The sequence below is a fragment of the Pseudorasbora parva genome, chromosome 21, assembly GCF_024679245.1.
Source record: "Pseudorasbora parva isolate DD20220531a chromosome 21, ASM2467924v1, whole genome shotgun sequence".
NCBI lineage: Eukaryota > Metazoa > Chordata > Actinopteri > Cypriniformes > Gobionidae > Pseudorasbora > Pseudorasbora parva.
The window spans coordinates 18,011,643-18,026,536 of NC_090192.1; the positions used below are offsets into that span (position 1 = coordinate 18,011,643).

The window sequence follows — 14,894 nt, forward strand, 5'->3', positions numbered from 1 at the left end:
CACAGAATTTACTAAGCTCATTATATAATAATAAGCATCTGGATTCGTGTTCTAGAGCGCATAGTGAGCGTTCCTGCATTAGAAATTAGAACAGGGCTGTATAGGAGCAGGTTCATTGAGAAGTATGTTTTAAAATGTATCTGTAGCCCAAAAAAAAACACACAGACTTCTTCTTTTGTATTCCACAGACTCCAAAAGAATGACATACCAGTTTGGAGCGACATGAGGGTGCATGATGACTTTTGACTATTCCTATAGAGCATTCTTCATCCTCATCACAGTCATGTCCTTCATTGAACATGGCACATAAAATTACCATAATTCAGATGCATAGGTTCTATTTCACCCTGAGAGGCATAATAAAGATACTGTAAAAAAAAATACTCTTACCATCAATTCAGACTGCTGACTTGAAGCTATTCTCCTGACTCAGACTTCTGTGACCATGATTCCCATTTTCTGTGTTCCTTTCTGAGCACATTTATATGCTTCTGTGCTGCATCATCTCTAGAGAAGACATTATTCAGATGTAACATTTGTCCAGAGTGATGTGATGGCGCCCAGCGATCAATGGTTTTGTCTCAGTCCTGACTGCAGAGTCTCTTGGCACCCAGTCAAACAGAGGAAAATAACCTTTCCATCAGAGCGAGGGTCAGACACAGTCCTTCATGATGGAAAAGCACTTTGTCTGCTCATCTGCTTCACAACCCTGGACAGGTGATTGGAGTATTTACTCCGGACCTCTCGGTTATTGAGTTTATGAAATGGACTTGTTGAATAAAAAAAATTAATAAATAAATAGGTTCTTTGGAAATATGGAAATTTCATCATGAAAATTAGATTGACTTCCCAATGCTGAAATAAATTTAGCCAATCTCCATTCCCAGCAGATATAGTATATAATATATACTATATCTGCTGGGAATGGAGATTGGCTAAATTTATTTCAGCATTGGGAAATCTATCTAATTTTCATGATTTAGGAAATGAATTAGGAAATGTGCATTAGTCTGCTTGCACCCATACCATACCCCCCCCCCCACACACACACACACACACACACACTACTGTATATAATTCTTGCTCACTGTTTGAATTAATGGGGATTCAATCCATGCTCTAGCTACGTAGGCCAACAGGATACGCTTTACTATTATTTCACATCCTCTCTGGATGCTGCTGTTTCCTTAAAAATGAAATGCATGGGTAATGAACAATTTGAGAGAACCTCTGTGCATAATCAAGAGTAATGGTAGCGTATGGCATGTCCGTGTACACAGTTATTCTTTCTTGGAGGCTTATTGAATTACTTTGACTTCCTCCAACTGCCTGAGGTAAAGATCACAAGGTTTCCAAGGAGATGATAATTAGTGTTAGCTGTAGAGGATGCACAGGTCTCTGGTCACAGATAAACTCTAAACACAGATGAGACCTAATGCAAATACCATGATTGAAAGCTCAATTACATGCTCAATTTTTCATGCCTTGGTTTGACTGTCTGGGCACTATAACTAACATCAAGATGCCGGTCAGGAACACAAAAATAATGCTTTTCAAGTTATTGTACTCTGTTGTAGAAATGAATAATGAATTTATTAAAATAGTCAGAATTGTTGGTTTAACTGCACAATATGTTATCTTTGCAGAGTTTCCCAATGAAACAGTTTGAGAAATATTTGAAAATGTTCTCAAATGAGGAAAACAATTTTTTGAAAAAGAAACAAATATTTAAATTCTTTCTTAAACTCAGTATTGAAGGATGTAAATCATTTGTATACCAAGATTTTCTTTTAACATAAATATGCTTTTGAAACTAAGTATATATTGCTGACAGAAATGACAAAAAGCTTAAACATTTAATGTCTGTACACACTGTATCATTAAATGTTGCTCTAAATTCTTTATAAATAACTTATACTGTATAAATAAACACGTGATATTTTGTGTTCATACTATAAAGGTGCATAAATATTTAAAAGTAGCTGAAGCTTATTTGAATTCAAATTGAATTCAGAATATCTATAATACTCGTATTATTTAGGACAAAGCAATGAGTTTGATTGTTGACCAAATGGATGTGGCTCTTCCATAACCATAGAGAAGAGGAATCGCAGTATACTGTAGTCCTTTTTAAATAAATATTATTCAATTATTAATGATTTCGAGAATTATCTCTACCTCCTAGACCCGTTCAGTGGTCTGCATTCATTCTGCGTAATTTAGGGGGTAGGTTGTCCTCTGGTCGGCCACTGGAGGCAGGCAACGGGTTGAGGGTCGGCCCTTGGACAGGAGCAGGCATTAAAAGCAGTCTGTGATGCTCCAGTTCTCCCGCCGACTGGGTGTGGGCCTCTGAACCCATATTAAGAGGTTTGAGCTGGAGCTGATTTTCCCCCTCCCCCCGACCCACCAGGGATCCAAGCCGCTGCACCCTGAGGGGCAGGTCAACCATGCTGGAGGCCTTTTCTGTTGGCTGCGGGCCAGTTTTGAGGACCTCTTTTCCATTCTTTGAGCTCATACGCTGGAGCTTGCTTGGTAATTTGGACCCAGGTTCTTCAGTGAGAGGAATCCCATCTAAGGAGAAGATGCGCTCTCTGCGACTACGACTATCGAGGAACGTAGGGGAGAGAACAGGGCCAGGGGAGGGCAAGGAGGACTTCTCATCCTGCTCCTTCACACTGTATGGAGGAGTAGGAACCTCAAACGTGTTATGGAACTGAGAGTAGTCCACCCTGAAGAATCCCTCCTCCAACGACATGACCGGTAGGAAGCGGTGACCCCACAGCACCTCGTCCTCTGTGTAAGATGTTCTTGCCTGGCACGTCATGCCTGAAAGGGAAACCATAGATTCATAATACAATACAGATAAAGAAACTGAATGGAGGACTATAATAAAAGCCATTGGTCATGAACCATGTATTGCAGGCATCATGAAAGCAATGTTTAAATAGGCTTATTTATTTATTTTCATAAAATTACCCTGCAGGCAATTGAAAGAACTCAAAAGACTTCAATTTGTAATGAATGTCCCTTTTTGTTTTATAATTTATGTTCTATTGCATTATTTTATTTCATAATTTATTTAGAAAATAAACAAATATATAACAAATACACAATATACAAATTAATATCTGCAATATATGGTGGATGGAATAATTGCAGCCACCATATATATAGCATAGAAAAAAGGTGTGTTTGATTTTCATTATTTAATTGTGTACATCGGTCCCACATGAATCAATTGCATTAAACAAACATAATTTGTTCATGTAACTCCAACATCATGGAACAAATACATTTTAAGTGATTCAATTGACCCTTCGCTAAGCCCCGCCCCCCGTAGTTACTGTTGCTACGCCTGTCAAGCTTTCTCGCTTGGCACGTCTATTACAGTATGTATGCGTCTTAATTTGCACACATTTTGTCTAAACAAAACTACAATACAAAACTAATAAATAAAGCTAAGACAGTTATTTTTATAGTCCATATACTGCATCATATGTAATAACTTGCATCAGTCAAAAACCTCATGTATTTTCAGTTTGTTGAAGCAAACGTAGGTGTTTTTGTTAAACCTGACGACATTTAACGTTGTGAATGGGGTCTCACACACACTGCTTGATTCAAGGCTGGTATTTCTTACCTTCAGTTTTACGTTTTGGGGAAGGAAAAAAAAATACACCATCTGTCCAAACTTTTAGGATAGGCATCAGATTTGCACAATCCATACGCACAGATTTGCATCGGCATGTTTCCCTCGCTCGAAAGCTTGACAGACCTTCCGTGCCTAGTTACAGTTGCTAAGCCACGATTGGCCTGTGGTGGTATTCGGGCGTGGCTTAGCGAAGGGTCAATTTAGTAGTTTCAAAGTTAATTTTATATGGCTCGTGATTCAGACATTCAATTTCACATATTCATTCATCCATTTCAAATTAATATAGTTTAATGTTACACACCTCAATTATAATACTGCACTAGCTAGTTGACCATTTTTTAGCAATAGCATACAAGCATCTTAAATCCTAAGCATTAAAAGCTTCTTCAGCAAAGCCATTATGACATTAGCTGTATTAGTCCACACTCAAAAGCCTAAGCAAATGCTCCACTCTTCTCAACAATGGTAACCTAAAATAATTTAAACTGTTCTAATAATTAACTGTCCAACATAATTCAGTATTAAACACAATCAAGTCTCTCCCTATCTAATTTTTCTCAAAAATACATAAAATACTCTCTCTTGATTTAGCCATATGCAAAGCATGCAGGGAACTAACAAGCCCCGCCCAGTTTCAGTTAATGCAACACAAATCATTCATATAACAACATAAATGGACTATGTAAACTTATATTTGACTTATATTTAAGTGGACTGAATACAATCAAATTATGTCTGGACAAAATGTATAGCAATTGTGTTGCTTTAGCTCATTTTATTTAAGCAATTTGAACAAGCAGTAAAAAAAAAAAATAATAATTCAGTGCAGATCAATACACTGAGAACAATGAGTGTATTTGTATGCACAAACTTACACTGATAATGTATATAAACCTGAAATTTTAACAGGTAATATCCGTTATTTTAAATGTACAACCTAGATTGTCCTAGGCATTTACTGCTATTCTGACGGGGGGTTTATGGGTGCATGTTTATGCTCATGTCACACTTAGTGTTGCTTCTTGGAAAGCAATTCCTCATAACATACAAATTATTCATATTATTCAAAATGTGTTAAGATGCAGTTTACTCACTAACAAATTCAAATCATATTTTGATGTGTGAAAAAATAACAAAATGCTTTCCTGCGTCAATATCCCAGAGCAAAAATGTATGGTGTACCATGTCGTGAGACCAGGAATAGTGTGACCAAGAAAAAGCCTATCTATTGTATTATTCATCATTTTATTCACATTTTATTTGCAACCTCCGCTTGTAAAGTGAAGAAAAAAATGGGCTTGTTACCCAGAGGAAACATGGCAAGTTAAATGGGTCACGCTGGGGGGAAAAATACTTCCTTCTCTGAACACTTGTGATAATGTATGATACTAACCTGTAGTTTCCACAATGCCTTCTAGGATGACGACAATCTCAAATTGCTCGTTCATGAGGGAGCGCTGAGACAAGTCGAAAAAAGGGCTATTGGAATTGATCTCATGACATATTGTGAGAGGCGAGACAAGAAAGAGTTGGTCAGCACCCGTTCCAAATCCTACATCCAATTCCCGCTGATCCAATGGTAAAAACTCTCCCTCGGGGGTTTGACGAGACTAAAGCAAACACAGGGTAAAATAAGCAGTTAGAACATTGACACATAAACAATTTCTCTTTCATGTACTATTCAATCTTCCTCAAACACCTCAGAGGATTTTTTAAGTGATCCCAGCCTGTGGTGCTCAGTGGGGAACTATAAATGAATTGTTCCCATTGATAGTAATGTTTATTTGCACACTCTGCCTGTGCTGTTGTAGCTCTGGATTCTTTTAAGGAATTATATAAAACCACACAAACACACCCCGAAAATCAATGCTGAACACAGTTTGCATGATGCAATTGCCCAAACATTGCAGGTTGATTCTTTGTGGTAGGTTGTGGATGTATACTACTGTGATCAGGGGTCTCAGTAACCATCAATTTGGTTTTTAAAACAAATTTGTGGATTGCATTAAAATATCTGGTTTAAGTTATCTGAGTTTACTGCACATTCTTGTGTTCCCTGAAGAGGCCAGTTCCATCGATACTCAAAACCACGATCAGTAATGCAACGACTGGCTGGCATCAAGACAGCAACATAATGACATCATAATTAATAAAGCCACATGGCAAAAAAATCCTTGACCAAAAAAAATTAAAAATGGGGGGGGGGGGGGGGGACCTTTTCTGGACCTTTACAAGGAAACAGCCAAGCGACCAAAACAGCATAAAAGTTATAATAGATAAATGAAATGTGCACTGTTTAAATAAATAAATAAAAAAATAAAATAAAATGATTCCAAATTATTTATATTCACGATTAGTATTTGTTTACCCTTAAAATTTTTGTTTAAATATTCTAATTAGCAATTAATTTCATTTCACAATCCTGTCATAATGTCATAATGATTTGATGTTCAAGAAAAAACATTCTTATAAAACATTAAAAATCCTAGATCAATGGCATTGTATATAAAATTATGGAAAAAAAAAATTATCAAATCAAATCACTTTATTGTCACGCAAATACACAAGTGCTATAGTGGTGAAATTCTTGGGTGCAGTTCCGTGCAACATAGTCATGACGAGACGTATGACAATTACAGCAAACATCAGATACATCTGATGCACAGTAACATTAAACAATAAATAATATAGGCAGTGTGAGTGCGGTTATTTACACCACAATATACTTAACAATATACACTAGATTTAACCAAATACACACTAAACAATATACACTAAAATAATACACTAAAAATTATAATATACAATGTAGTTACAATATACATATACATCCATATGTACACTAGATACGCATCATACATACATACATACATATACATATACATATACATATATACATGCACACACACACACACACCCCACACACAGAACGGCTATTTTACATTAAAAGGAGGCTTAAAATGAGGCATGTTTAAACCAAAAATTATTTTAGTCACTGTTCACTTTTGCGGTAATGTGAAATTTTTTAAACTACAAATATTCCATGTAGAAACAGTCTCAAAACTGAATGTGCCATATTGTAGTTGCTGTTTAGAAGATTTTTACATGTCCTGTAGTGTGACATGTCAACTACCCACCCGCAGACAAAGCTTGGGTCATCTATGCAAAATGACTGGTCTTTATGTCTAAGATGGACAGATATCTACATGCAGAACAAAACCTTTAAAGGGCATCTTTAGTCAGCAACCATGGTTTGTTAATCTACCTTTACACACAGCCTTGTTTTTCCATATTAATATTGGAGATTGGCAGTGAAGTCAGCAGGGTTGGCTGCCTGTGCCGAAGGCCACAGATGGTGAACAGACTGAGAGCTCCAATCGTGGTGGTGTTCCCAGGAAAAGAGTGAGAGTTTTCACAAGTATACATGCAGTGACACTGCCACTGCCACTGCCACACACACACACACACACACACACACACACACACACACACACACACACACACACACACACACACACACACACACACACACACACACACACACACACACACACACACACACACACACACACACACACTCACAAGTTGGTCTATGTGGTTTACAGGGACTCTCTATAGGCGTAATGGTTTTTATACTGTACAAACTGTATTTTCTATCCCCAGCCCCTAAACCTACCCATCACAGGAAACATTCTGCATTTTTATTTTCTGAAAAAAACATCATCCAGTATGCATATCTGAAATATGAGGACATTTGAAATGACCCCATAAACCACATTAATACCAATGTAATACCCATGTAGTTCAAACATGGGTATATACAAATTTGTGTCCTCATAAACCACATAAACAGGCTCTCTCTCTCTCTCTCTCTCTCTCTCTCTCTCTCTCTCTCTCTCTCTCTCTCACACACACACACACACACACACACACACACACACACACACACACACACACACACACACACACACACACACACACACACACACACACACACACACACACACACACACAGTGTTTTCATGTTTTATGGGGATATCCCAAATAGACATAATCATTTTTATACTGTGCAATCTGTATCTTCTACTGCCTTACACTAACCCTATACCCAATCACAGAAAACCTTCTGCATTTTTACATCAAGCCCTATTCGGACAGTAATTGTTTCTCACATGGAAGCCACCTCAGTGATAAAACTTGTGCATTTGGATGGTGATTTATTCATGGTGGAAGGGCGAGTTTTGTGATCAAGTGCACTTGGGAATGTGCTGCTCACGTGGTCAATAACATGATTCTATACTATAAATAAAATGTCATCTGTTTGGTATAAGAAATAAATGCATATGTAATTTAATAGGAAAACAATATTCTAATTATTATTTGATTGTTTAAATCTGTTTTAAAATAGGAAGAAATATAGATGCATGTTATTTAAAATTGTTTTCTGTCTTGTATTTTATCTCAAAATAAAGGTTGTCATTTTATTCCACATGGAAATGAGAGAAAATAAGTTAATACAGCCTCTTATTTACATTAGGTAAACATAATGCTGCTTGGTTATTTTAACATATATAATTGCTGCCATAATAATAGCCCATTTCAAATGTTTGCGCGATTTTCTTCTTTTTACTTTTTGAGTGGTGATGTAAATACTTGCCATACATTTTAGTAATAAAAGTCATGATCTTTAAAATGCATCCAAATTACAGCAAATCGCAACCATACTCTGCCCTGCAATGGTCAAAAAGGATATAAACAGTGAATTTTAAAGTGACATGTTATTGAAAACTCAGAGATGTGGATTTGAACAGCAATTACATTACCACAAGACCTTGGTGTTTGTCAAAAAACAGTAATTCGGCCGGGGATTTTTACATGAGTAGTGGGCTAAAAACACTGACATTCTGGATTCAGATGGCAATAAAATCACTGACTAGCCCCTGTCAATAATGAAAATACCTTACGACCCCACAAGTAAAAATGACTGTCCAAATAGGGCTAGAGTATGATATATAAGCTGTTTTCCTCATGAGGAAAAATGTCCCCACAAGGTCAAGGATTTTGGATATTGCCATCTATGTGGGAACGTTTTGTCTCCATTACTTAGGGTTTAACCGAGACACACAAACACATTTTTATTTTAAGGAAATTGTTAAACACAAGTGTAAAACCTTCAAAAAGGAACGATGTGTCATTTGCTGGTGAGATAAAGGTAGTGAATATATATGCTGACAACCCCTAAAACTAGTGTGAATTCCACTTCCCACATACACTATACTGCCAAAGTGTTGGGACACCTGCCTTTACATGCACATGAACTTTAATGACATCCCGTTCTTAATCCGTAGGGTTTAATATGGAGTTGGCCCACCCATTGCAACTATAACAGCTTTTCAGCGAAGACTTTTCATAAGGTTTAGGAGTGTGTTTATGGGAGCGTTTGACCATTGTTCTAGAAGTGCATTTGTGAGGTCAGGCACTGATGTTGGACGAGAAGGCCTGGCTCGCAGTCTACGCTCTAATTTATGTTCTATTGCGTTGAGGTCAGGACTCTGTACAGGCCAGTCAAGTTCCTCCAAACTAAACTCCTCCATGTCTTTATGGACCTTGCTTTGTGCACTTTTGCACAGTAGTTTTTGAATAGGAAGGGGCCATACCCAAACTGTTCCCACATTGTTGGGAGCATGAAATAGTCCAAATGTCTTGGTATGCTGAAGCATTAAGAGTCAATTTCACTGTAAATAAGGGGCCAAGCCCAACCCCTGAAGTCTGCATGCCTATTTGCTTTTGATTCCTGTGGCCATGGAACACTAATGATTTGGAGGAGGGCCCCAATACTTTTGGCAATATAGTGTATGTGACAGATATTCTGTCAAAAAAGATGAAAAGGTTTATTCCTAAGGTTTTAACTTTAGGCGAATATCACACAAAGGCTGACTGAAAATCAAATACAAATGTCAAATTTTGCAGAAACAGAAAGAGTTCAAACTGAAAAAAATTATATATATATATGTTTTTTTTGTTTTGTTTTGCTGTTTGAACTCTTTTTCTGCTAAATTTGACGTTTGTATTTGATTTGAATTATCAAATATATATATAAATTATTATTATATATATATATCAAAGGCTACTTTGGCACTTTTGACATGCCTTTTTTTAAAAGCGATGCTGTGATAGGAGGTAAGACAGCCCCTGGAGTTTCGGAGAAACTGAGGTTCATGGGTAAGGAGCTATGAGACTATTCCTCAGTTTGTCCCCAGTCCCTGGTGATATTTAATCACTCCTGTCATATCCCCAAAAGATGCTATAGAACGCCCTGACCATGAAACTCTAGGGACACAATTTGATTTCACCATCAAGTTCATAGGATGTTCCTTCAAATAGCTGTAGAAAGAAACATGTCAACGCTCATGGGACACAGCATGCAGTTGCCAATTTAGACAGATGAGCACAATAGATGTTTTTGTGTTGCATGCACCTTAAATTAACTTATTTGACCTGAGGAAGAACTTTAAGTTGCAAATTCAATGACTGTTTGCAAGAGACTTAATTTTTCGGAGCGTGACAGAGTGCTTACACTGCAGGCTGTTCTGAGAGCAATAGATGGGCTGCTGGGTTTTTTCCCTAATGTTCTGCATGGGACAGTTATGGACAAAGGGCAGAACAGAAGGGAGGAAGGAGCTTATGAAGTCAACCATCCGTTACACTGTGCTCACTGCATTGCGCCTGCTGTGGTGTGGCGAGAGCCATGTCAATCATGCTCTTCTTCTTTCAGAACACAGCCCAACATCCCTTCTCTACACTTCTACACCTTTCTTCTCTAATCAGTCTCATGTCTTCCAGTCATTCTTTTCACAATTCCATGAGCTCATATTTTCTTTACCCTTTCCCCATATGCTCACTCTTATATTGTTCTCACAGAAGAAGCGCTGGTGAAATCTGCTATATGGAGAAATTTGCCAATAATAATAATAATAATAATAATAATAATAATAATAATAATAATAATAATAATAATAATAATAATAATTCTTAGAGGGTAAAATTCTTAGATATATTCTTTGGAAAAAAAATTGTGCAAACAAAACTGTAATATTCATAAAAAAATGCATTTTGCAGTGTCCAAAGTTCAGATTCTTCTGTTTTTGTATAATTTATTTTATATATTATGTTTTTTTTTTATAAAAAAATAAATAAAATAAAATTGTATTATTTGTTTTACTTTGTATTCAATTCTAAAGTGCCAAAAAAGTGGCACTTTAATTTAATCACGATTAATCATCTAATGTAAAAGTTTGTGATTTTTATATATATATATATATATATATATATATATATATATATATATATATATATATATATATATATATATATATATATATATACAGTGAGGGAAATAAGTATTTGAACACCCTGCTGTTTTGCAAGTTTTCCCACTTGGAAATCATGGAGGGGTGTGAAATTGTCATCATAGGTGCATGTCCACTGTGACAGACATAATCTAAATAAAAATAAAAACAAATCCAGAAATCCCAATATATGATTTTTTTAAAACTATTTATTTGTATGATACAGCTGGAAATAAGTATTTGAACACCTGAGAAAATCAATGTTAATATTTGGTACAGCCTTTGTTTGCAATTACAGAGGTCAAACGTTTCCTATAGTTTTTCACCAGGTTTGCACACACTGCAGGAGGGATTTTGGCCCACTACTCCACAGATCTTCTCTAGAACAGTCAGGTTTCTGGCCTGTCAGGAATACAGAGTTTGAGCTCCCTTCAAAGATTCTCTATTGGGTTTAGGTCTGGAGACTGGCTAGGCCACACCAGAACCTTGATATGCTTCTTACAGAGCCTCTACTTGGTTATCCTGGCTGTGTGCTTCAGGTCATTTTCATGTTGGAAGACCCAGCCTCAACCCATCTTCAATGCTCTAACTGAGGGAAGGAGGTTGTTCCCCAAAATCTTGCAATACATGGCCCGGTCATCCTCTCCTTAATACAGGGCAGTCGCCCTGCCCCATGTGCAGAAAAACAGCCCTAAAGCATGATGCTACCACCCTCAAGCTTCACAGTAGGGATGGTGTTCTTGGGATGGTACCAAACGGTAACCTCCCGCAATCTCTCTTAAAGCCAATACGGAAGTAATATAAACTGCAATTCCTCAACTGGCCACTAGAGGCAGGCTCCACAAGAGAGCAGCATCTTATTGAGCCCCATGTTAAAATGCGCAACTTTACAGCAGAAAAAAAAGAGCCTGGTACAAATTGTGTTTTTTGCCTATACAGCTAATTTTGACCTTCATGACAACTGTGAGGGGGGTGAATTTTTATAACTCATTCGTTTACTTTATATAAAGCCTTAAAGTTCTGCATAATTAAGGGCGTGGTTACAGGTGGATAGCCATTTATCCGCCGCCTCTAGTCATTGCGTCACCTAAGCTCCACCCACATCCCACCTTTTTGCCCATTTTCCGGGAGTGACACGCGATGACTTGCTCAAAAGATGGCAACGCCCAGCTCGACCCTACTTTAAGCTTCAGAACGGCTTATCGGAATCCTATGGGTGACGTCATGGACACTACGTCCATTTTCTTTTTTACAGTCTATGGATGGTACTCATCAATCTTCTTCCTCCAAACATGTTTAGTGGACTTATGACCAAAAAGTTCTATTTGGGTCTCATCTGACCACATAACTTTCTCCCATGACTCCTCTGGATCATCCAAATGGTCATTGGCAAACTTAAGACGGGCATGGACATGTGCTGGTTTAAGCAGGGGAACCTTCCGTACCATGCAAGATTTCAAACCATGATGTCTTAGTGTATTACATGTAACCTTGGAAATGGTGGACCCAGCTCTTTTCAGGTCATTGGCCAGCTCCTCCCATGTAGTTCTGGGCTGATTTATCACCTTTCTTAGGATCATTGAGACCCCACAAGGTGAGATCTTGCATGGAGCTTGCAGTCCGAGGGAGATTGACAGTCATGTTTAGCTTCTTCCATTTTCTAATGATTGCTCCAACAGTGCACCTTTTTTCACCAAGCTGCTTGGCAATTTCCCTGTAACCCTTTCCAGCCTTGTGGAGGTGTACAATTTTGTCTCTAGTGTCTTTGGACAGCTCTTTGCCATGTTAGTAGTTGGATTCTTACTGATTGTATGGGGTGGACAGGTGTCTTTATGCAGCTAACGACCTAAAACAGATGCATCTAATTTAGGATAGTAAATGGAGTGGAGGTGAACATTTTAAAGGCAGACTAACAGGTCTTTGAGGGTCAGAATTCTAGCTGATAGACAGGTGTTCAAATACTTACTTGCAGCTGTATCATACAAATAGTTAAAAAAAATCATATATTGTGATTACAGTGGACACCTACGATAACAATTTCAGACCCCTCCATGATTTCCAAGTGGGAGAACTTGCAAAATAGCAGGGTGTTCAAATACTTATCTTCCTCACTGTATGTATGCATGTGCATATTATATATATATATATATATATATATATATATATATATATATATATATATATATATATATATATAGTACTGTCAAATCGATTATTTGTGATTAATCGCATTCACAATAAAAGTGTTTATATTATGTCTGTGAACTGTGTATCATTATTATGTATATTTCAATGCACACATGCATGTACATATTCAAGGAATTTTTTTTTATATATAATATAAATTATATATACAGTATATTTCTTAAATATATACATTAATAATCAATCAATGGATCAACTTTATTTATATAGCGCTTTTATAATGACGATTGTTTCAAAGCAGCTTCACAGTGTTAAACAGGACAATATTGCAACCAAATTTGATTTGGCTGTGCAGTCGATCTGAAGAAAACAGTGATGTTATCAGCTCATTTTAATTTATCATATAGCGACAATGTTGGCAGATCAGTATTATAGTATATAGAATTAAATAAGACCTAATTAATTCATTTTATTTTATATTTAGTTGAATAACTTAATTTTAGTGTCCCGAACTGAGCAAGCCAAGCCAAAGGCGACAGTGGCAAGGAACCAAAACTCCATCAGGGCATGATGGAGAAAAATAAACCTTGGGAGAAACCAGAATCAGTCGGGGTGCCAGTTCTCATCTGGACTTTTATCAAACAGTGTATGATTATTATTCTGGCAACCTTACAGGTCAGAAATCATATTAGATTGGAATATTCAAAATGTCTGGGTATCACGCAAGAGACAGGTTTTTTTTAGGACTGGGGTTAATAAGTGTGTATTTATAATTATGCACAGCACACATGGGTAAACACAAACTTATTTTGGATGTGATTAATCGATTTGACAGCCTTACTTTAATAATAATAATAATAATAATAATAATAATAATAATAATAATAATAATAATAATCATAAATAAATAAAAAACCTTGTATTTGCAGCTCAAATTTAAGTCCCTTTTCAGATTTAAGAACATAAGAATATATTTTTTTATTCGGTCTTAACGTAGGCTAATGTGACCTTGGACCTTACACAAAGTTACTGTCTCTTTTCAAAGGTATAATAAAAATCTGTTCATTAAAACCCAGGATATAATAGCTAACTGACAGTGAGCAGAAGGAAATGTATGACCAAGAAGCATACTCTTACCGCAAGGATTACGGGAATCCATATTATCAGAATGTGTCCAATTAATTTATGCACGTCATTGCTCTTTGTTCTGAGAGCAAACAAGATTTATGCAAATCAGAGACTGAGATCAGATTGCATTACATTAGGGGTGCAAATGATGTGGCCAAATTTACAGTATGGCGAGCTTTGAATCAATGCGAGCTCCCTCCCCTTATGTCACGTGAAGCATCAAAACATCGAAAATTGCTCTTACCAGTTAACTGTACATTCACCAGAACCGCGGTAACAATTTTATGCAGGATATTTTCCTATGTACAGCATTGCTGCGAGATGCGACTAAAACCTGTGCGCAAACACACTCATACATCACAACATCCACATGGGGCTCTATTGATATTTCATTAGGTATTTGACACAAAAAAGCGCTACCTTGATGAGCTTGCACCTGATCTGCGCCGACACCATGTGGCTATTCCTGAGATTCCCGACCCTAAACATGAGGCAGAGCTTCCCGTCCCGTTGTGAGATGACTGCGTCTTGGCTAAACATCAGCGTCTCTGCGCGTTTCTTGGGCTGAGACATTTTAATGAACATACAACCTATAAGAAACGCGTCCACTATTGAGCCCA

General features: G+C 37.0%; 1 protein-coding gene across 1 annotated transcript in view; it reads right to left on the reverse strand.

Moving 5' to 3' along the window:
- Window positions 1-1,571: 1,571 nt before the first annotated feature.
- The window catches only part of kcnj19b (potassium inwardly rectifying channel subfamily J member 19b), a 14,108-nt gene continuing 785 nt past the window's right edge, over window positions 1,572-14,894 (reverse strand). Inside the window, exons 1-3 of the mRNA XM_067429854.1 lie at window positions 14,695-14,894; window positions 5,046-5,262; window positions 1,572-2,826 (exon numbers count right to left, since the gene is read on the reverse strand). The exon at window positions 14,695-14,894 is cut by the window's right edge and continues 785 nt beyond it. Of these exons, the coding sequence (XP_067285955.1) occupies window positions 2,192-2,826; window positions 5,046-5,262; window positions 14,695-14,894 (1,052 nt within the window). The 3' untranslated portion in view covers window positions 1,572-2,191. The remainder of the gene's footprint in view (window positions 2,827-5,045; window positions 5,263-14,694) is intronic.